Source organism: Gallinula chloropus, assembly GCF_964237585.1.
Source record: "Gallinula chloropus genome assembly, chromosome: 4".
NCBI lineage: Eukaryota > Metazoa > Chordata > Aves > Gruiformes > Rallidae > Gallinula > Gallinula chloropus.
The window spans coordinates 83,876,641-83,897,914 of NC_140088.1; the positions used below are offsets into that span (position 1 = coordinate 83,876,641).

A 21,274-nucleotide genomic window follows, 5' to 3' on the forward strand; every position below is an offset into this window, starting at 1 on the left:
TCTCAAGATGTGGATGAGGAAGGTGGTGCCAGGATGGGTCTGCAGCCTTCTTCCTCCTGGGGGGTGCTCCGTAGCAGCCCATCACCCTGGGAGGGCTTGAGGAAGGGGAGATGCCCTGGAAAGGGCTGTCTCCTGTCAGCCACACTGACCAACAGACACTGAAACCTCCAGTGATGGCCCAGAGGACAACTCCCCCAAACTCTGCTGTTCCCAGTTGGCTCCTCTCAGCTCAGCATGTCGGATCCAAGCACATCTGGGTGGGGCTCAGGGTGGCAGGAGGCTGTGGTTAAGGCCAGTGTGTCCCTGCTGCTGGCAGTGCTGTGATGGGTGTCCTACATGGCATGGGTGCCTCCTGGCACCTTCTCCCCAGGTGGAGGATGCTCAACCCTGCTGGATGCCTTTCAGAGGCCTTTTCCTTTGGAAAAAGAAGGGCTTTTGGGGGTGGTGATGATCTTGCAGGCAGAAGAAAAAAGCAGAATTTATAAAAAAGGGCCGTGGCCATAGATGCAGGATCTACCAGGGCAGTTGTGTTGGTGTTTTCACCAGCAGCTTTATATTTCAGGACAATATGGTCAGGGCTTCTCCTTCAGGCTGCTTGGGAAGGTGATGAGATGGCAACCATGGGTGCCCTGTGCCAGTCCCCCTCTCGGCATGGGACAAGCTGCTCTGGAGGAAGCCTGAGCAGATGATGGATGTTGGTGGGAGCAGAAGCATGACCCGTGTTTCCTGATGGACAAAGAGTCTGGAGATGGTTTATTGCCTTGCTGGAAGGTTTGGGTGGAGAACAGGTGATGCTGTAAACCTCTGGAAGAGTAACCATCTCTCCTGGTGTCCTCTGGCTCCCACAGCCCCCAAGATGTGGCTCTGCCATCCGGGCTTGTGCTGTCGTGGCTGCTGGTTTCTGGGAAGTATTTACCCGGGTTTGGGTGCCCCTCTATCAAACAAGTGAAATGAAAACAAGCAGAAACCCCATGGGAATGCTGGGCACCAATTCTTTTGGAGGAATGGCCCTTTCCCACCCCTCCTCCACCAGCCCACAGAGAGGATGGGGATGGTCCAGCCATGATGCAACAGCGCCGAGCCCAGCGCTCCGCAACGAGCCCACAGAGACAGGCTGAACCCTCCTCATCCTCCACCCCACCAAATGGCACCACCTCCCCTAACAACCCAGAAGAAGAGTTTGAAGGAAAAGACATTCCCCAAACAAGGATCCTTGGCAACGAGCAGCCTCAGGGGGTTCCAAGACATCCTCCCTCCTGGGAAAGAGTGTAGCCCTGCCTCTTCAGGCAACTGAAAGATCTCCTTAAGTAGCACCTTCTCGCCCGCGAGCTGGCCCCGGGGATGAGCTCCGGCTGCCAGTCACTAAGGCCTGCAAGAGTCTGGGGGTTCTTTGTGCAAGGGCCGGTGTCTCCGTGCTCCAGGCCCGGCAACAGATGAGAGGCGGACGGTGGGTTTGGTTTCACGGGGCCTCCGGGCCCGGCAGGCAGAGGAGGAAGGAATGTGCTTTGTAGTTCCCTGAAGGTCTAACAGCCTCCTTCCACCTTGATGTGTAAAATCTTGGAGAAGCCGGGTCTCTTCCTCAGGGCCTGGAAGAGAAGCAGAGAGCCTGGGCAGTGCAGGGCCTAGCTGGCTTGTTGCCTCACAGGCTGACCAAGAGAGAGGAGAGGACATCTTGAATTCCCCCCATGGGAAGGCCTCTTCATCCCATGCCCTTGAAGCTAGCTTTGGATTTGGTTTCTGCTTGGTTAAAAATGCTGTTTCCAGAGGACAGAAGTAGTTGGGGGTAGGTGACATCAGCCTGCAGGGGCAGGTGGGGTTTGCTAAGCAGGGTGGTGGGCGGCCACGCGAGGAAAGCCCTTCTGAAATGGCTCTGGGCTGAAGGTGAGCCTCAGGCTGGAGGTGGATGTGGGTCTGTATCACTGTCCCTTGCCAGGGCTTGGTGGTGCAGAAGGAACTGCATGAGCCACCTGACTCCATCCAACCTCACTGGTGGACCTTTGGCCCCAAGTCCTGCTTTGCATCTCATGGGATTTTCACCTCATGCCCCCGTGGGAGCCCAACCTGCTGCAGGATGAAGTCAACAGAGGATAAAGTGAAATGGAGGCACCTGTTTTTCCCCTTGGACTTGGATAGAGATGCTTGCCTTGGAGATCCTGGACAGATCAAGGACAGCCCAAGCCCTGCTGAGCATCAGAAGATAATCATCTCAGCCTAAGTGAAATTAACCCTATTTCTGCTCTGCTTTCATGGGTGGATTTTAAGTGGCTTCACAGTGTCCAGCAAGTAAGTGGCCCTGCAAAGGAGGCAACAGCCCTTTTCGATCCCAAATGAAGAGGCCCAAAGAGGAATGGTCCTGGTTAAAGCAACGAGGAGGAATCACAGCATTAGATCTTCTTTCAGCCTGTGGAACGTGTGTGTCTGAAGGACAATGAGCCTTCAGGATGTCCCTAGTGAGCTAAAATTCACTGAATCACAAGGTTGGAAAAGACCTTTGAGATCATCGAGTCCAACCCCACCTGTCCTCTACTGAACCATATCCCTGAGCTCCTCATCTATCCATCTTTTAAACTCATCCAGGGTCAGTGACTCCCCCACCTCCCTGGGCAGCCTGTCCCAATGCCCAACAGGCCTTTTGGGGAAGAATTCTTTCCTCATGTCTCATTCCTCTCTGCTGAGGAGCTTCAGTGGTGGGCAAGAGTTTGTTCTCAGACCCCGTGGGGACACAAGGCTGGGGACACATGGGTGACCTGGGCATGGCACACTTTACCTGGAGTTTGTTCACCATTTCTTCAAACATCTTCTTGGCTTCAGGGCTGTGGGGCTCCTTGAAGTAGTCCACAATGCCCACCTGCACGACAATGGACTTCAGGTTCCGGCACACACCTGGGGGCAGAGATATCGCTTGGCATCGCCATACCTGGGGAGCAAATAGCCTCCCACAGCTAGGATGGACCCAAAACCCACCCAGTGCTCCTCAAAGACTGAAGCATTTGGAGAAACCTCATGATGAAAATGGAGGAGACTTGGTCTTGGTGACCAAGTCATCTGTAGGGAAGATGGCAGTCTGGGAGATGGCTCCCAGCTGTCCCATCCAATTCAGCAGTCTTATTCAGAAAACACTTACTCTTCTACACAGACAGGTGGGTTTCTACTCTTCTACACAGACAGGTGGGCTCCCAGCAAGTCCAACCATAGTTACATGTACCATGACTACCAGGAATGGCACCACAAACAGACCCTTCTGCAAATCTCTTTTTCCCCAGTGCTCCTGTCCTGGCAAATGGCTTCAGTAAATGGTGTGACTCCAAACTCAGATACACCAGGGTGAACCTGAGGTGAACCACAGACATTGAGGCCTTGATTACACTGAGAGGAGCATGGAGGGAAGGTCTCCATCCTTCCTATGGCCCAAGGCAAGATCAGCTCTTCTTAACCCACCCTTGACATAGGAGTTGTTGGATCCCCTTTCAGAAACCTGGACCATGGACCTTCCTGCACCTTCCAGTGTTGGCAATGGGTTCCTGTGGGTGGGGCTGGAAGGCAGAGCCTGGTTCATGGATCTGGATATCTGGTGGCCTTTTGGTCAATGTATGATGTTATATGCAGTCTCCCCTGGCATTGCTACTCACTGTTGAAGTGCAGCAGGGCTTTGGGGGTGACCGGTGTGGAGGTCAGCACTAGCATCTCCAGCCCCTTCAGCCCCTCTCGACAAACCTCTGCTGCAACCTCCTGGTTGATCTCCGCCACATGGTCCAGCTCCAGGACCTGAAGCCGCATGCAGTTTCGGGCTGGAAGGACAGAGCACCTGCTGTCAGTGCCCCACAGGGGTGGGGTGAGGCCAACCGATGGGAATGAGGTGGCAGGAGGGATGGGTGGCAGAAAGGAGGGGCAAGGTGCACCCATGGTCCTTGGAGTGAGCGTTGCCATTGAGATGCCCGTGGGGCTTCTCCTAGGGGTGTACCCTGCCTCCAGCCAGGTCCCCTGCTGTCCCATCAGAGGAGAGCTGCCTACCTAAGGATGCCAGTCCCTGGACGCCGCAGCCGGCTCCTCCAATGCCCAGTGCCCTCAGGTGTGGCCAGCACCGTCCTATCATCTGAAGGCAGCGGTTGCTGAAACGGGTGGGCTGCTGGCTGGGGAGATGAAGAACAAAGAGATGGGGAGGGCTGGCAGAGAAGTTCACACCCCCACCCACCCACCACCAGTCCCATGAGTGGTGTGGGGATGGTACCTCTCTCACCCCACCAACCCAGGGGTCCCCACACTGGAAGGAGGTGTCTCCAGAGCAGATGCCTCCACCATGGGTTGTGCTGCAACCAAGAAGGGAGTATCTGTGTGCTCAGTAGAGTCTGTCTGCCCCAAACCCTCCAGCTCTGGTGGGACACAAGACATTGCAACAAACCTCCCAGGGCAAGAAGAAATGCCCAGGTGCCTCCTGGTCATGTCCCATGGTACAGAGCTGAGGAGCCAAGTGACCCACTCTATGAGCCATGAACTCCTGAGCACCCAGCTGCTGCGGAGTGAGGAACCATCAGCATCTTCATGCCCCCAAAATGCTTTTCCAAAACAAGAGCAACTGCAGTCATCTCCCTAAGCAGTGACTCAGCACCCTTTTGAAGTCATCCAGGCCCTTCAGGGCTGCTGCTGTACGAACAGTGAGGAGCTTAGACAAGTGTTTGATGTTCAGTGTCACCTACCAGACCCATCATGGCTCCCCTTTCATCTCTGATGTTAGCAGCTTCCCAGGAAACATTCACAACTCAGCAGGGAGATACCTACACCAAACAGCTCCCAGCCTTCACAGGGAGGGATATGGATGAGCTCCCCCTCTCCCAAACTGGCCCCCAGAATTGCTACTCATCTCACAAGGACCCACCCCAAGCAAATCTGGATCTAGCACCCAATTTCTTTCCAGCCCAGCAATGCCCCAGACTCAGCCTGGTCTTGTCCTAGTGTGGCTCTTACCATGGATGCAGAGGTGCAACCTGGAGGGATATGATGTCCCTGCAACCTGCTCCAAGGGCCCAGATGACTTCATGACCCACAGGGTCCGTAGAGCTCCTGGAACAACACAGAGGACACATGATGGACCCCTCCAGCAGTGATGCTGCCCCAGAGGCTGTGCCTGCAGTCCCCATTGCTGCTACATCTCTCTGGACCTGGAGGTACAAATCTGGTCATCATTTATAGCCCACGAACTCCCCATGAACCAGACAGCCCCAACACCAACCCATGCAGGAGGGCTGAGGGCATTTCTATCTGGAATTGTGCCTACAGATGTGTGAAGTTGAGAGAAATGACAGAAGGTGAGGCTGAAGGTGAGACTGAAGGTGAGTTTGGAGGTAAGGCTGAAGGTGAGATTGGTGGCTGAAGGTGAGATTGATGGTTGAAGGTGAAGGCAGAAGTCTTCCAAGTGCAAAGGTGGCAAGTGGTTGAACTAAGACCACCAGGCAGTGTACACTTGCAGAACAAATGCAACGTCCCTGCAGATCCCATTGGGTTGGTTTCACTTGCCACCTGCCCAGCCTGGATGGTGAAGGTAAAGATGTTTCAGCTGATGCGACGTAACCTCCAGCCAAGGGAAGTGGCTGCTCTGTGGCCTCTGTACTAGCTCTGGAGTTGTGCTACCACATCTGTAGATGCCTGTTGGATAAATGCCACCGAAGATGTTTGCTGCAGGCTTCTCCTTGGTCTTTTTAGAGGTACCAAAGCAGACCTCATGGCATGCTGCTGGATTGGTGCAGGGGCAGAGCAGAGGTGTAGGTTTATTTGTGAGTCATGGCACTGGTGGGGTGCAGCCACACTGCCCACCACCCAACTTCTGTGACACTGGCTCGGAGGAGCTTTTGCTGAGTCAATGGAGGGGAGACATCAGACAGCATCATCCTGACTCTACCAGCCCAAATAGAGGCCCCTGGCCATTTCACCACACTGGGCTCCCTCCTGAAGACCAAGGCTGCATTTCCTACCTCTAAACGACCTACTTCAAAACTTCAGGCAAGCCTAAAAATAAGTGATGGGTGTTATCTTGAGCATTTCACATGTTTCCACTGAAGATGCCTGCCAAGAGCCCTTGCGAGCGCAGCGGGTTAATTAGAGCATGACTCAGAGTCACAGGTTAGCGATGTGACAGGAACGCCTGGGCTTGCTCTAATGCCCTCAGAAGGGCTGATGGAGAAGTCTTTGGGTGAAACCCAGCAGCACCAGGCTGCCTTGTGGTGGGGGATCAGAGTCCTGTCCAAGCTCACTTGGTCCAGTGTGGAGGAGCTGGCTGATTCTGCTTTCCAACATGAAGGACTCTCCATCCTGTGCTGGATGACAACACCCATCATCTGCAGGTGAAGCTGAAAGAAGGCTGAAGTGGCTGTCTGCAGGGTGCAGCAGAGCAAGGATCATCTTTCTTGAGAGCATAGGAAAGCTAAATCCTGTCTCCATGGGATGCAGAGCCTCTTTGAAAGGTGGCCAAGACCAAGGGGCAGTCAGTGATCTCCTCCAGGACCTGTGACCTCCTCCAGGACGTACACCATCCAGGACATACACCTGTGGCAGCTGTTCTTCCCTCCCATGACAAGAGGGATCCTGAGGTCCTTTCTCCCTGTTAGAAGCCTTCTTCAGGGGATGACAGTCAGGTGGCCCCTCAGTAGACCCTGGGGTCGGTACACCTCTTCTTAACCCTTCTGTAATACAAAGAAGCGTTCCCCATACCAAGACCCTGTTCATGCCTCCAGCTGGGGTGAGATTGGTAACAGGATGGTGGGAATGGAGCTGGAAGGGAAACATCTGCATGGGAACACACCAGAAGAGAACGAGAGATTCAAGGACAGCTTGTACTGGGCACACTGGGCACGGGCTGCCACTGGGCTGGAAACATGTGGGTCATTTGCACCTGGCTGGATGGACTGTGTTCTGACAAGGAATGGGGATGAGCACGAGGGAGTCCCAGCACATCCCATGGATGTTCCCAGCCTTCCCCCAGCCAGTGAACCACACGGTCCCCGTGGGCACAGGGGGGTGCCAGGGGCCATCCTTACCGGTAAGTGACAGCCTGCAGGGCCCGGCAGTAGCAGCTGGCCAGCCACAGCGAGCGGTCTGTCAGCACGTTGGGGCAGTGAGAGATGCGGAGGATGAGGAGGTTGCTGCCCGTCGCCTTCAGCAGGGACTCCAGCCCAGCTTCCAGGCAGCCCCTGCCAGGGATGGAGGCAGAGTCAGGCATTGACACCCTTCATGGCCACCCTAGGGCCACCCCAGGAGGGTGACATGTCCCATGGGAGGCTGTGGCTCCAGAATCACAGAGTCATAGGGGTTGGAAGGAACCTTAGGAGATCATCAGGTCCAACCCCCCTGCCAAAGCAGCTCCCCAGCTCATATTGCACAGATAGGTGTCCAGACAGGTCTTGAATGCCCAAAAACCACAGCAGAAGCCAGTGTGCAATGAAGGCCCATCAGTGGAAACGATGTTGGCACTCACAGAGCACTGTCATCCCCGAGGACCAGCAGTGCTGGCAAAGGGAGGAGGGTGCCTGGGGCGTGGGGACTCACCGTGTGCTCTTCATGTAGTCCTCCTTGCTCTCCTTCTTCCCTCGCTGCCGTGGCTTGAGGTTTTGGAGGGTGAGGGAGTGCATCTGGGTGCACCACTGAGACAGCATGGCCAGGAACTGGGAGGGGGGGACAGGGGTGGCCATCACCAAGGAGGGATGCTTACAGCATGCTGCATGCTACCCATCCTTGGTTGTCCTGGGCACATCTGTGCACACACTGCACACACAGAGAGGCATTTTGGCATGCACACACCCCCCATAAATATGTGAAAATGCCCATACAAGGTCATGCAAGAGTGTGGGCAACAAAAACGTGTGTGATCACAAAAGCACATGAGAACTTGTGCACATGTGAGCTCATGCCCAGAGCATGCACCTGTGAACGTGCAGTGCATCGGGCTGCTTGTGTGAGCACACAACTGTGTGCACCCTCCTTCCCACGACCATGGCGGCGTGACAGTCAGCACAAGCAAGCTGCTTGGACATCACTGTTCTGGAAGTCATGTCTCACCCCAAACAGTGCCAATCCCCATCCCTGGTACCTTGGAGGACACCCTGGCGTTCTCCAGCAGCACCCGTGTCCACACGGCCGGGTGCCGGGCCACGAACTTCCAGTCCTTGCACACCTCGGCCGCCCGCAGCAGGGTCTTGGTGTCCAGGTAGGTGAAGATGCAGAAGAGAGCTGCCCTCATCTTGAGGATCTCGGGGCTGATCACCTCGCTGGAGTGGCCGGGGCTGCCCCTCTCCAGCCGTCCTGCCTTGCTGCCCCCAGGCCCCTCGGTCCTGGCTGTGGGACACCCATCGTCAGTTGTCACTGGCGGCCGAGGAGGTCAGCGGGGAAGGGATGCCATCCCCATCCCCCACCTTCCATCCTCCCCGTCCTCCCTCCCCATCCGAAGAGCCCGGTGCGGTCTCACCCGTCAGCCGGCAGCTGCCGGTGGGTCGGGATGCGGCAGATCCTGGTGCCTCCGGCTCCCAGCCCTCGGCCTCTGACTCGGTGGTTCGGGAACCCACGTCGGACACGTCGCCCTCCTCCCCCTCGGTGCTGTTGCGGTAGGGCCGGCGGTGCCAGTTTTGGATGGCTTGTCGGCGCAGCCCCGAGCCCCGGGCACCGTCCCGTGCCGAGTAGGGGTGGCCGTCGGCAGTGTCGTCGGTGGGGCACGGCTCTGCGCTGTCGCTGTCGTAGCAGCCTGAGCTCTGCGACACAGCCTTTGCCCGGCTTGAGGCACTGGGGGGGTGGGGGTGGGAATACTCAGCACTCGCTGGTTGTGTGTCCCCCTCCCCATCAGCCCTTTGCTCCCCCCCACCCCCTTCAAAAATGAGCATCCCATTAAAATCCTAACCCAGCGGTGTGGATAGGGGACTCACCCGGTGCTGGAGGAGGAGCGCTGGTTGGACACTCCGTAGGGACCATGTACGGCTGCCCCTGGCCCTGGGTGCCGGTCTCTCTGCAGGGAGATGGGACAAGAGGTGCCAACGTGGCAAAACCCAAAATGTGGGTGGTGCAGCCAAGGGGGTTGACCCTGATACCACCCCCACCCCCAGCACCAGCTGCATTTTGGAGTAAACAAGGTGCAGAAGAGCATCTCCAGCATCACCCAGCACCTTGTTCATGCTTGCCATGGAAGTACAGACCCACCAAGAAGCAACTTCTCTTTGGGATTTCCCCCGCCACACCCTGGATTAACCCATTTCCCCACAGGAACAAGATGGGGTTCCCTACACCTCTCTGCTCAACCCTCTGCAGCCATCAAAGAAGCCACATGGACGCGTGCCCAGAGGCGCTGGGGTGCCCGTGCCTGTGCCCGTAGAGGTACCGGTCGTCCGGCAGCCTTGGCCCCCGGCGTGCCGCAGCGTCCCAGGCTGCCGTTTGGGGTGGTGCCGCAGCTGCTGCTGATGATCTGGAGCTGCTTCTCAGCCCGGTCCGCCCGGTCCAGCAGCTCCTCGATGAAGTGCTGCAGGCGGACCTTGGCGTTGGCCTCTCGGGCAGCGGTCTCCTTCAGGAACTGGTCGATCTGCAGCACCTCCCTGCATGGAGGGACCAGTGGGTGACATCTGGATCCTTTCCCACCCCATCCCCTGTTAAGCACCTTCATCCCTGTCTGCAAGCTGGGGGTGGTGGTGGTGGCAAAGATGCTTGTGTGCATCCAGACCATTCCATCATTGACCAGATTTGGGTCTGTGCCAGCCCAGATGGCTCCTGGGGCAAAGCGAGGACCAAAGGGTGCGCTGGGCATGCAGGGTGGATGTGGCCACCTTGTTTTGTGAGGGATGACATCCCCCAGCACCTTCTTTGGGGTGTACATTGCTCTTCGGACTGAAGTCAGGCCCCTGAGCGCAATGGAATGGAGGGAGGAGGAGGACGGTGATGTGGCACGATGATGGAGGAGGGGGCAGTGGTACCCTGCCTCATCTGAGGCAGACTTAAAGGGAAGACCTTAAGGGCAGCTTGAAGTCCTTAAACCCTGCTCAGCCCTGTACCCCATTAAGCCCAGTGGTGACAGGGCCCTGCCTCCCTCATTAACACATTAATTATCAGGCACTAGGGAACATCATCCCCAAAAATGAGTCTGGCTTTGGGTGGAGCGTGCTGGTGGCTCAGCGACCCAAGGAGGCCCTGTCCCACCCCACACACCTGTGTGCCCAGGCACACCCCTGCCTACCGGCCTCATCCGCTTCCCAAAGCCTGGGCCCTGCACACGGGGCCCTGCAGACACGTGTGGCCCGTGACCACACACCTGCAGCAGAGCCAGAGCCACCCGCGTGTGCACCAGCACCATGAAAAGCACAACTAGAGGTGTACACCCCAACACACACAGGCACCAGCCTGGGAGCTCCCCGGTAACGATTTGGGAAGGCTCCTGGGACCCAGGAGATTTGGAAGGCAGATGGGGCGCTGGCAGGGCAGCTGTAAGGTGATGCTGATGGTTATCGGCACCTCTCTCATTCCCATCCGCCGGGTGGAAAATCACCCCCAGCAAAGCAAATGGAGCCCAGGAGCAAAACACCTCCTGTGGGGACAACCACCCCGTGGGGTTCCAGAGCTGGCAGGGCTGGGAAAGGTCCTGGGTAAAGCTTCCTTCTCAGGGAAGGGGTGGAAATGATTTCCCCACATCTAGGGGAAAAAAAAGATCTCTCTCCATCTGCCCCTCATGTGCTTCCTTTGCAACCTGGCAAGGGGTTTTGTTGCTCTGGCCAGAGGAGTCTGGGGACTGATAGGGACAGTCAAGGGGCAGAAGGGTTTCTTTAAGGAAAGGGAGGTCCAGGAGGTAGTTTTGGGGTATAAACCCAGTTTCTTAGGTGGCACCAGTGTCCAGGCTCTGTCCAGGATGGAACAAGATGTGCTTGACCATCAGTCACCCTCTGACTGCCCTCTCTCACATCTCTCCCAGGCTCATCTCCAGATGGTCCTCATCCTGCCACCACACACCTCCAAGATGACCCAACAAGCCCACTGATGGCAGCCCCTAAACCTCCCCATTGCCTGCCCCATACACATGCATCCAAACCAAGAGGTGTTGCCCTTATCTAGCCACAGCATCATCTCGCTCCTCACCCCAGAACCATCCCCACCACCAGCAAATCCTGTGAACTTTGTTTCTGAGCTGCAGTCATTGTTTTGGAGTCAAATTCATTATTGACTGTGCTGAGGATGGTGGGGATCAAGACAGATCCTTGAGGAATCTCACCAGTGCTCCCAGCACAACCATGGCTTCTCCCCATTATCCTGCTCCTTGCTGATTTTCTGGGCTCAATAGTGGTCTCCAGCTTTGCTAAGAAACTCCTGAGGAAGAAGGTCTACTTTGCTTGAGGGATATTGACTGGCAAAATGATTCCATGCTCGACTGGCAGGAAACTCAGGAGCAGTGCTGTGATGAGAAAGGGGCATTGAGTGGGGAATATGGGATGAAGATGAAGATGACAGGGCCACAGGCCTAACAGCAGATGGAAGTCATACTGCTTGGGCTATACCACCCTCCTCCTGGGACTAAACCCCTGAATTAGGCATGGCCAAACTGGCTTCACTCACGTTTATGACCACTGGGCAGGTCAATGGATTGCTCGGGTTGTAGAGGGCTGGATGATTCAAATGTGGAGCCAGAGGGGGTGGCCCAGGTCTGATTTTGGGGGACACTCTGCCGTTAGAGATGGGCTGCAGCAGCATGGCCACCACCGTGTTCCTTGGCAGGACAGCAGGATGGCTATGTGCATCCACAGCCTGTTGGTGTCCTGGGGGCACCAGTGGCTCTGGCACAAGGTCTGCCCACATGAGAGGAGAGGGAAAACCTGACAAGTGATGATGCTAATGGGCACTGCCAGGGGGATTGTGCCCTAACACTTGGTCTGAGGGTGTGGTGATGGTGTTGGGTGCTGGGTCCTGGGGCTTGCTATCAGGAACAGATTCCCCCCACCCTGCAGCCAGAAGAGGGGGCAAAGGACTCACTGTTGCTTGCGGGTGAGCTCCTGCTCCTTCTGCACGAGGTCCTGCTTGAGAGAGGCCAGCATCTCCACGCTGACATCCACCTGGCGGGACAGTTCGGACGCCCGGTCCTCCAGCTCCTGCTTCTCCCGGCTGAGCCTCAAGCTCTCCTGCTTGGCCTTCTCCAGCTCCGAGCTCTTGCGGTCCAGCTCCACCTGGAGCCGGCCCACCTGTGAGGCGATCTTCTGCTCCACCTCCTCCGTCAGCTTCTCCAGCCGCTTGTCCACTTCCAGCTTCTCAAAGGCGCGGATCTTCAGGCGGGCCAAGCCTTCCTCGTAGGCAGCGTCCATGGTGGCCGGCGGCGCGGGGGCCGGCGCCACGGCTTTGCCCCGGGTGAAGATCTCCGTCAGGGGGATCTCGATCTCGTGGACATAGCGGGGCGAGGGGGAGGAGGATGGGGCTGGCTCCAGCTCCTCGGCAGGGACGAGGTCGCAGGAGAAGCGCTGGTCCTTGCCTTGGAAGGAGGTGCTCTCAAAGTAGTCCCGCCGGGCGGCCGGCGTCAGCAGGGCCCCGTCGGTGGCCAGGGGGAAGACGGCAGCATCGCAGATGCTGTTGGTCTTGGAGAGGACGTAGAGGGTCTCATAGGTGTGGTTGTACTCCAGGTGCGCCCGCAGCGAGGAGAGGCTGCGGAAGCGCTTGTGCTCCCCGCACCTCGGGCACCGGTAGGGCAGGTCCAGCGAGGCCATCCCTCAGCTACACGCCCCGATGCAGGGGAAACGCACGGCCCCGCTCATGGCGCGGGATGGATGGACCAGGGGTGCACGGGATGGGTTGGGGAGCCCTGGGCGATGGGGCTGTGGCTTTGCCAGGTCATGGCGGGGTGGGAGCCCTGGGATGGAAGTGGGGGGGTCCAGCAATTCTGGGGGGGATGTCAGCATCGGCTGGTGCCAAGCACTGGAAAAGATAGGGGAGTTAGTGATACAGGAAGGGTGAGCCCCCTGAAGTCCCTCTGTGATCCTTCTTCTTGGTCCCCTCTCTGCTTCCATCCTCTCCTCCCATGTTCCTCCCACTCATGCACAACCCTTGGGACACTCCGCAACCCTTGGGAATGTGCACAACCCTTGGGAAGACCCATAAGCTTTGGGAAGCTTCACAGCCTTTAGGAAGAGTCCCAACCTTTGACAAGATGCTAAACCCTTAGCAAGATGCACAAATCTTGGTGAATATCCATGAGCCTTGGGAAGCTCCCACAACCCTTGGGAAGATCTGTAAGCATTGGGAAGGTCTCCCACCCCTTGGGAAGGTGCACAACCATTGGGAAAGTGCACAACCATCCAGAACATTCACAGCCATTTGAGAGGAGTACAACTGTTGGGCAGGTGGACATCCCATGGTAAGTCTCTGCCCATCCGCCCTGAGCTGGCCACAGAGGGGTGACCCGTGTGCTTTCTTGCCTAGACACCGTGCAGTGTGACCCTGCAGTGCCAGGGGTCTCCAGGCCTCAGGAGCATCCCTGTGTCTGATGCTGGGGCTGGGAACCACCTCCTCAAAGCAAAGGGTGACCCAGCTTCCAGGCTAGATCAGCCTGTGCAGCCTCGCAGCAGGATTCATTACCACCCCAGCTATCAGGTCTCATCACTGATCCTGTCCAGGGCTGTGGGACACCCATGCTGTGCTGTCCCAGGGTCACACAGTGGCTTCCCACGACCAGGCAAATGAGGGTCCCTGTGGGGTCCTGATTTATCCCCCACTCACAAAACCCTCCAGGACATCAGGGAGCAAGGGGGAACCCCACCCTTGTGAAATGGGATAAGCCTGGGAGGTCCTCGTGGGCTCCTCCAGCCTGGGGAGCATAAGCACCCATCAGGGGACACATTTTTGTGCTGCTTTCATCCTAAAGCACCACTTGCTCACCCCCCTGCAACACCCTACAGAGGAGGGCTCTTCCCACCACCCTGAAGACCCTCTGAGCCCCTTGTTGCACCCCACAACCTTTGGTGAGCACCAAAACACTACCGAGCCCTCCAACTGTGCTTGTTCCCACGGCAGCAGCATCCCCTGCAGCTCAACACCCCCACCCCCCTCCCAGGGAACAACCAGGCCACGAGGTTTGGGAAACCATTTTTTTTTAGGGAAAAATCAGTGAAGGGAAGAAATCCATGTGGGGGAGAAAAAATAAAGGTAGAAAAAAAGATGTGGGGAGGCTTTCTGGAGCTGCCTGGCTGTGTTTGGGGTGGTTACAAAACGCACCCTCACATGGGCAACCACCAGCACCAGCCAAGACCTGGTGAACACAAAGCACCACCGGCAACTTCGGCTGCTGCCGATGGAATGAGATAGCGCTTTTCCACCGTGGGGATGGGGGCCACAGCATCGTGCCACCCCTACCTCAGGCCTGGATCCCTGCCTGCATCTCCCAGGGTACCCGATCGGCCGCGCTCTGTGTTTCCCAACCACAAGCCAAGGCAGGATCTGGCCCAGGCGGGGTCTGAATGCACGCATCGCCCGATCCCTCTCCTGGGCAGGTCCTACCCTGGGCCAGCAAACCTCTCCTCCCTGCCGCTCCCCTAACAACGACCAGGATTTAAGGGAATTATTAGCAAAGTCATGACTACGGCGGCCGCGCTAATAAAGCCCAGAGGCAGCTGAAGCCGGGAGACTGCAGCAGCGGGAGAAATCCATCCCCGGGTGCTCCGGTGCCGCTACCTGCGATTCATCATGGATCCTTTCTTCACATTGTTTAACATTTTTTCTCCCCCCCTCTTCCCCCCAATAATAATAATAATCACAATAATAAAAAGGCGTTTCAGCTGCCTGGTTGAAGGGGAGGATGCAGAAGAGGGGTGGCGGTTGCTGCCGGGGTGTGGGATGCTGCCGGCGCCGCTCGCCCGCTGGTCCCCATCCTTCCACGGCTGAGGTTGCAATGGCAGCGGGGAGGGAAGGAGCAGGGTGGGGGCACCGCGGTGGGCGAGGGTGGTTGGGGATGAGGTTCCGGGGGGGAGGGATGGGGGGGTGAATTGTGAAAGGCAGGCATGAAAAGCCGGGGTGCATCTAGCCCCCCCCCCCTCCCCAACACCCGGAGCATGGAGCAGCGGGTCCCTCCTCACCTCCCTCAGTGGCTTTGTCCCCGCTGTGTGTGTGTGTGTCCCCCCGCCCCAGCTCCCTCGGGGGCGAGGAGCAGCCTGGGGACAAGCCACCCCCTCCCAGCGCAGCATCCCGCTTCGCCCCGTACCTGCTTCTCGCCGCCGACCTCCCGCTCTTGGCTCCTCCGCCCAGGGCATCTCTCCCGCCTCCCCGCCGGCCGCCACCGGCCCCGCCGCGCGGAGCGAGCCGGGGGGCTACGGGGGGGTGGGGTGGTGGGTGGGGGGGTGGGGGGTGTGATGGAGCACGCACACCCGCTCCGGTGCACAAAGGAGGCGGTTGCTGAGCGGCTCAGGGCTTTGTCGGGGAGGAGGGATGCCGGGCAGGAGGGATGCAGCCCGGGGAGGAGGCAGGAGCCGCGGGAAGCATCCGGCTCCCTGCGGCCAGCACCTCCATGCCAGGCAGGCCCTGGGGAAGGAAGGAGGGTGGTGGCTGCGGGCGGGGGAGGAGGAGGAGAAAAGGAGCAGAGGCTGAAGGCCCCGGTGGAGTAGCGGGAGGGCGAGGGTTGCCGGGCACCCTGGGGACGGCGGGGCTCAGGGGGGGCTGTGCATGGCGAAGGCAGGGACGAGGGAGGGAGGGATGGATGGAGGGAAGGAGGGAGGGAGGGCGAGCGCTAGCAGCCGCCTCCTCCTCCTCCTCCTTTGCAGCCAGAGCCCGGACTGTTTCTCTCCGCCGCTTTCCTCCTTCACAGCTCCCTCTGCCTGTCTCCCCACGAACACCGCGGGCCCTCCGCCGGGCCTTGCTGCCATGCGGCAGCCCGCCGGCCTCATCCTGCATCTCCCCAGCCCCCCCAGTGCCACTCCTGTCCCCCCCCCACCAGCAAAGCCTCTGCCCCTGGCACATTCCCAGCTGGGATCACCCTGGAGCATCTCCCTGGGGATGAGGGGATGGGGGGCAGGGCAGCTGCCGTGGGGTGCACAGCCAACCGTGGACACCCACATCGCTCTTTCCCTCTCCTGTCTGGACCCATCCTTGCAAGGTCCTGACACAGCCCCTGAACAGCCCAGCTTAGTTCCTGACTTGGTCCCCAGGGAATCCCAAAGCATCCTGTTTTGGTCCCTGGCTTGGCCCTAGTCTGGTCCTTGAGCACCTCACCTTGGTCCCCAGCTGGTCCTTGGGCACCCTGGCTTGATCCCCAGCACCAAAGACATCAACACTGATGTGTTTCCCATGTCTGTCATGTGGACATGGGGCAAGATGGCAGCGCTGGGGCCAGGTTGCTGCTGGCTGGGAGGTGAATGGTTGCCCCATCCCTGAGTAACCCCAGGTTTTGGGGTGCAACTGCTTCTCCTGTCCTACAAACACAAGCACGTGTGTTCAGTCCCATCCCACCCCTGAAGCTGATGCACCCAGATGCCCAGCTGGGTGCCCCATCCCTCCCATCTTCCCTTGGCAGCGCTGGCTGAGGGAGCAGAAGGTGAAAGCTCAAGCTTGGGTGCTTCCTCAGAGCTTTTGGAGGGGCGTTCATAAAGCCTTCGTGCATCACACATGGCCAGTGGTGCAGGGGGGACAGTTCAGTGCCCATCGAAGAGCTGTGGAGAGGTGCCCAAAAGATGCTGCTTCCTGATGCAACCCTGGGTGCTGAGGTCCTTGCTAAGGGTATCTGGGGTGTCCTCCCAGAAGAAAAGGGTTTTTTTTCTGCTGCCTGGGGCAATCTGCCCCCAAAAGAGTGGTGCTAGCTCAGGATCAGCACCCCTTACCCCCCATCAACCTCCCCCCCCTCACGCCTTCCCCATAGGATAGTTCAGCTCCTGGGGCCAGCAGCCGTGGGTACCCACCAGAGGGGCACAAGCTCCCTTGGGTGCCATCAGAGGTGTGAGCACAGGTCTGGAGGGGACATACAGGGTTTTCCCCTCAAGCAGCTTTCCTTCTGTCCCTTTGCCCGACCCCATGCCTGCCAGGGGTCCTCAGGGACCCCAATCCCCTTGCCCAACTTCCCACCCCACCTCCAAGGGGTCCTACCACCGCATGGCAAGCTCAGGGTGGGGCAGAGGATTTTGTTGGGATAATGGAATAACTGGGGTTTGACCCTGGGATGCTCCAGCCCACATGTCAGCAAAGGATGGGGTGGGCGAACAAGGGAGAGGGAAACCTCTCTCCTCCATCATACAGTTGGGAGCAGATTCCCCCTCTGCAGCACTGGTGGAGGGCAGAAATCTTGCAGCCATGTTCAGCACCCCTTCCCTGCCTCAGTTTCCCCATCTGCAAGTAAAAAAGCCCAATAATCCCCAAAACTCCTGAGCATCGAGGACGATCCCCGAGCCCTGAGCTGGGGATGTGCTGCCCTGTCCCCACTGCCCAGCTCCCTCCATTCCCACAGGAACCTTCTCCTCCTGATTAAGGAAAACCGAAGACTGCCATGCCCCATCTGAGAGAGCATCTCCTGTCAGGAGGATGCAGTTTTGGGGAGATGTGGTTTTGGTGGACTTTTAACTGCTGGAGGAGGGATGCTCAGACTGCAAAATCTTCTCCTGAGCCACCCGGCTGCTGGCTGGTCCCAAGAGAACGGAAACGGCATCTCTTGGCCGTCTGAAATGCTGAAAGGGAGGGAGAAAACAGCCCCCGCCCCCCACCGGCTTCACAGGGGGCCACATCCTGCCTGCCTGCCTCTGCCTGATGGTGCCTGGATCTCCTCCAGCCCTGGGGCTGTGCCAGGTTGGAGATGGGGACCAGGGCTGTATTTCACCTTGTTTCTTTGGTGGTGCATCCACACCCCATAGGGGGGATGAGGAGCCCAGGGTGGGGATGAGGGTTTGGGCTGGGCTTTGGGGTGCCCACAGTGAACCCTTCGGCTCTGGGTCCAAGTAAGGCAGATCCCTCCAGGGCTTGGCCCCACCAGAATAAACCCAGAGCCATGTCCCCCTTCTTGGGGAGGGGAAACTCACTAGTGGGGAGCCGGGCCCCGTTCCCTGCTCTGTCCCAGGTCAAGATCCTTCTCCCAGCACAAGCCACCCACCCTGGGGGCTTAGGAGGAGCCTCACTGCGGCAGTGATTGATTTTCCTCTCCCTGCTAATTATTTAAGCATCTTTCCCCCCTGTACACAGCAGCTAGAGGCCAGAGACACGACAGAAACACCACTGGTGGCAGCTGCAGCATGGGTCTGAAAGCAGAGCACAACCCCGGCGAGGTCTGAGATCAGCTCAAATCTTTAATTACAAAAATAGACACAATTTGCAAATGTTTCTGGCAGGTTTGGGGTTTTTTTTCAGTTTTAGGTTTGGTTTTGGGTTTTTTTTTTAATACAAACAGGAAAATAATAATAATAACAACAACAACATCATCATCACCTTTCCAAAGGGACTGTTACGCACCGGTTGCCGGAGCCCGGTGGCATCTCTCTCCTTCAGGAGAAAGGACCGGTGCAGCTGCAGCCCTGGCTGTGCCACCCAGTAAATGACCAGTTTGGAAGCATCATGTAAAGTGCTGGCAGGTGGAACCACAGCCGGGTCTCTACGAACACGGGGTGTCCGTCCATGGGTTTGGGGATGTAGAATAACCCCACCTCAGTGGGGATTTCTTCCTGTACACGGGTTTCCTTCCCCTCCTTGGAACAGGAGCTATAAAATGACTCAGTCCCTGCAGTTTGGAGATGGCTCCGGGCGGCCGGAGCTGCCATGTCCCACCTCCCACAGCGAGCGGTCCAGCGCCGCGGCATCGCCTCCTCGTCCCACGTGCCCTTCTCCTCCCTGGCACACACACACACACCTCGATCTGCTGTCATCTTCTCCAGGGCCACCCTAGGAGGATATTCCCACCCGGAGCTCTCCCATGAGATGCTCGGGGGACCTCGGGAAACGTCATCTCCCAGCGTTCAGGTTGGGGTTTCACAGCGTCCCGAAGGAGAGACCCACTGAGAAGAACCCCAAACCTTTGAGCTTCTCCTCCGTCCGGGCTTTCTGCTTCAGGTGAACCTTGCTGTGGCGCTTCTTCTCGTCGCTCCTGGCGAAGCGGCGGCCGCAGGTGTCGCAGGAGAAGGGCTTCTCGCCGGTGTGGGTGCGGATGTGGGTGGTGAGGTGGTCGCTGCGGCTGAAGTTCCTCAGGCAAATGCGGCACTGGAAAGGTTTGTGGCCCGTGTGGATGCGGAGGTGCCTGTTGAGCTCGTCGGAGCGGGCGAAGCTCCGGATGCAGTTCTCCACCGGGCAGGCGAAAGCCTTCTCGTGGGGTTTCGGGCAGAAGCATTTGGAAGAGCACTTGGTCCGGCGGGTCTTCTTCTTGGGCTCAGCCAAGGCAGGAGGGTTGGTGGGAAGCAGGGAAGGGATGGAGGAAGAAGTGGGGTGGCCCAAAAAGTCCGTGGGGGGGACAGAAGGTGAAGGGTGAGGATGGAGGAGGTCGGCAGAGCTCATCAGACCCGGCAGGACTTCAGGCTGGGCCAAGGAGGCGTCGAACTCTGGCATTAAGGGAGGAGGAAGGTTGTGGATCTTGGTGTCGGCGAAGTCCCCGCGGGGCGGGAAGTTCTCTGGCTCGCAGCTGAAGCCCAGATGGGTGCCAAAGCAGGCAGCGTCCTCTGCCAGGCTGCTGAGCTCCGACTGGCAGCTGACGGACAAGACGCTCTCCATCTTGGAGCCCAGTGGGTGGAACAGCCCCTGGCCGCCCTCCCCAGATGGAAAGGCTTCGGGAGAAGGGTAGCTGGCAGGCAGGTAGGCCTGATGCTGGGTGACGGGCTCCCACTGGGCACAGGAGGCTTTAAATTTGTCCAGGGGTGGGGAACCAGAGGGCAGCTTGACGTCCTGCTTGTTGTCCAGGAGCTTGGGCTGGAAGAAGCACTGGGAGGTGTTTCCTAAGGTGGGCTGTGCTGGGAGGGGTTGAGCACCCTCCGCCGTGGGAAAGCTGCCGTAGCCCTGCTCCGGGAAGGGGGCCTGGGTGGGTCCATTCATTTCGGGCTGGCAGGCGGTGTAAAGGTCCATCTGGCTCTGAGCTGCCTCGGGACAGGGGTAAAGAGCATCCATGTGCCTTTGGTGGCCCTCGGAGGAGGCGAAGGGGGAGATGCCCAGGATGCCTGACATCAGGTTGAAGAGGGATTCCTGGTCCTGGGGATGCTCCGGTACCGCCTTGATGAAGAAGCTGCCGGTGTAGCTGAGCGAAGGGGAGGGCTGGCTGCCCAGGAGGGAGTAATCCACCGCCCCGCTGCTCACCGGGGTGCCCAGCAGCTCACCTGGGGAGACAGAAGGGACGGAGGTTAGAGGTATGAAGGGATCTGATTGAAGGGGGGGGGGGAGGGGGAGGTTGAGGGGGGCGGGATACAGGGGGAACAGCGGGAGGCTGATATTGCGTCACTGCGAGGTCCCCGTCCTAGCCGGGTCCCCGAGACCGCACAGGGAGCCCTGGGCGACACCCCCCTTCCCCAGATGGACCCCCAGGATCCCCACCATGGGCTAGCAGGGGCCTGTTGAACCCCCAGCCAGGGGCTGGGAGCAGAGGAGGGAAAAATGCCCGATTCCTGGCGGCAGCTCTGGCTCCCAGCGGGGTCCCTCATCCCTGCCCAGCTCTCCCCTGCCCTTACCTCCGAGGAAATCGGCCTCTCCCAGAAGTTGCTGCTCAGGCTGCCCCAAGCCCTGCAGGTCCCCGGGTTTCATCTCGCAGCTCTCCTCGTACTTGGAGTAAAGCGGGTCCGGGCAGGAGAAATCCATAACGTTGAGCATCTCAGCGGGAGGCACGGCCGGAGCGGCGGGACCGGGCTGGGGCGGACCGGGAGATGCCGGGGAAAGAGCCGGGGGATGCTGAGGGATACCCGGAGATGTCCGGGGAATGCTGCGAGGTGCCCGGACCAGACCGGGGGATGCTGCGGGATGCCCGGACCGGACCGGGAAATGCTGGGGTTAGGTACCAGGGTGATGGGGGATGCTCCGGGGGATGCTCGGGCTGGGTGCCGGGAGCGATCCGGAGGGTGCTGTGCCCCGGTGTGGGGGGCTGGGGTGGGGGGGGCAGGTCCCAGGGGGAGGGGGCGCAGGCAGGGACAGGCAGCAGCGGCAGCCCGTGCGGACGCCCGGCTCTCCCTCCCCGCCGCCCCCTTTATAGCTGCAGCGGGGCTGCTCCGACCTTCCGCCGCAGCCATTTCTGGAGTCCCCAGTGAGGCTGCCGTGACGTAAATGCCCATATATGGACTCAGGATGTAGGCTAGGGAGTCCCAATAAGGAAATCTCTCCCGTGACGCGCTGCCCCCTCCCTCCCCCTCCCCCT

At 58.7% G+C, this 21,274-nt stretch overlaps 2 protein-coding genes across 2 annotated transcripts; both read right to left on the reverse strand.

Annotated features, from left to right (window-relative positions):
• Window positions 1-1,523: 1,523 nt before the first annotated feature.
• Window positions 1,524-12,701, reverse strand: FBXO41 (F-box protein 41; the record flags this gene model as incomplete). The annotated part of the gene is made up of 12 exons (XM_084263351.1): window positions 1,524-1,586; window positions 2,768-2,883; window positions 3,630-3,788; window positions 4,012-4,130; window positions 4,963-5,058; window positions 7,029-7,181; window positions 7,537-7,652; window positions 8,078-8,322; window positions 8,453-8,763; window positions 8,904-8,983; window positions 9,353-9,563; window positions 11,980-12,701. 12 exons carry the CDS (start codon window positions 12,699-12,701, stop codon window positions 1,524-1,526), a joined length of 2,391 nt encoding a protein of 796 aa, XP_084119477.1.
• A 6,066-nt stretch (window positions 12,702-18,767) lies between these two features.
• On the reverse strand, window positions 18,768-20,736 carry EGR4 (early growth response 4; the record flags this gene model as incomplete). Its single annotated transcript, XM_084262717.1, has 2 exons — window positions 18,768-20,249; window positions 20,598-20,736. 2 exons carry the CDS (start codon window positions 20,734-20,736, stop codon window positions 18,922-18,924), a joined length of 1,467 nt encoding a protein of 488 aa, XP_084118843.1. The 3' UTR covers window positions 18,768-18,921.
• Between the last annotated feature and the right edge of the window lie 538 nt (window positions 20,737-21,274).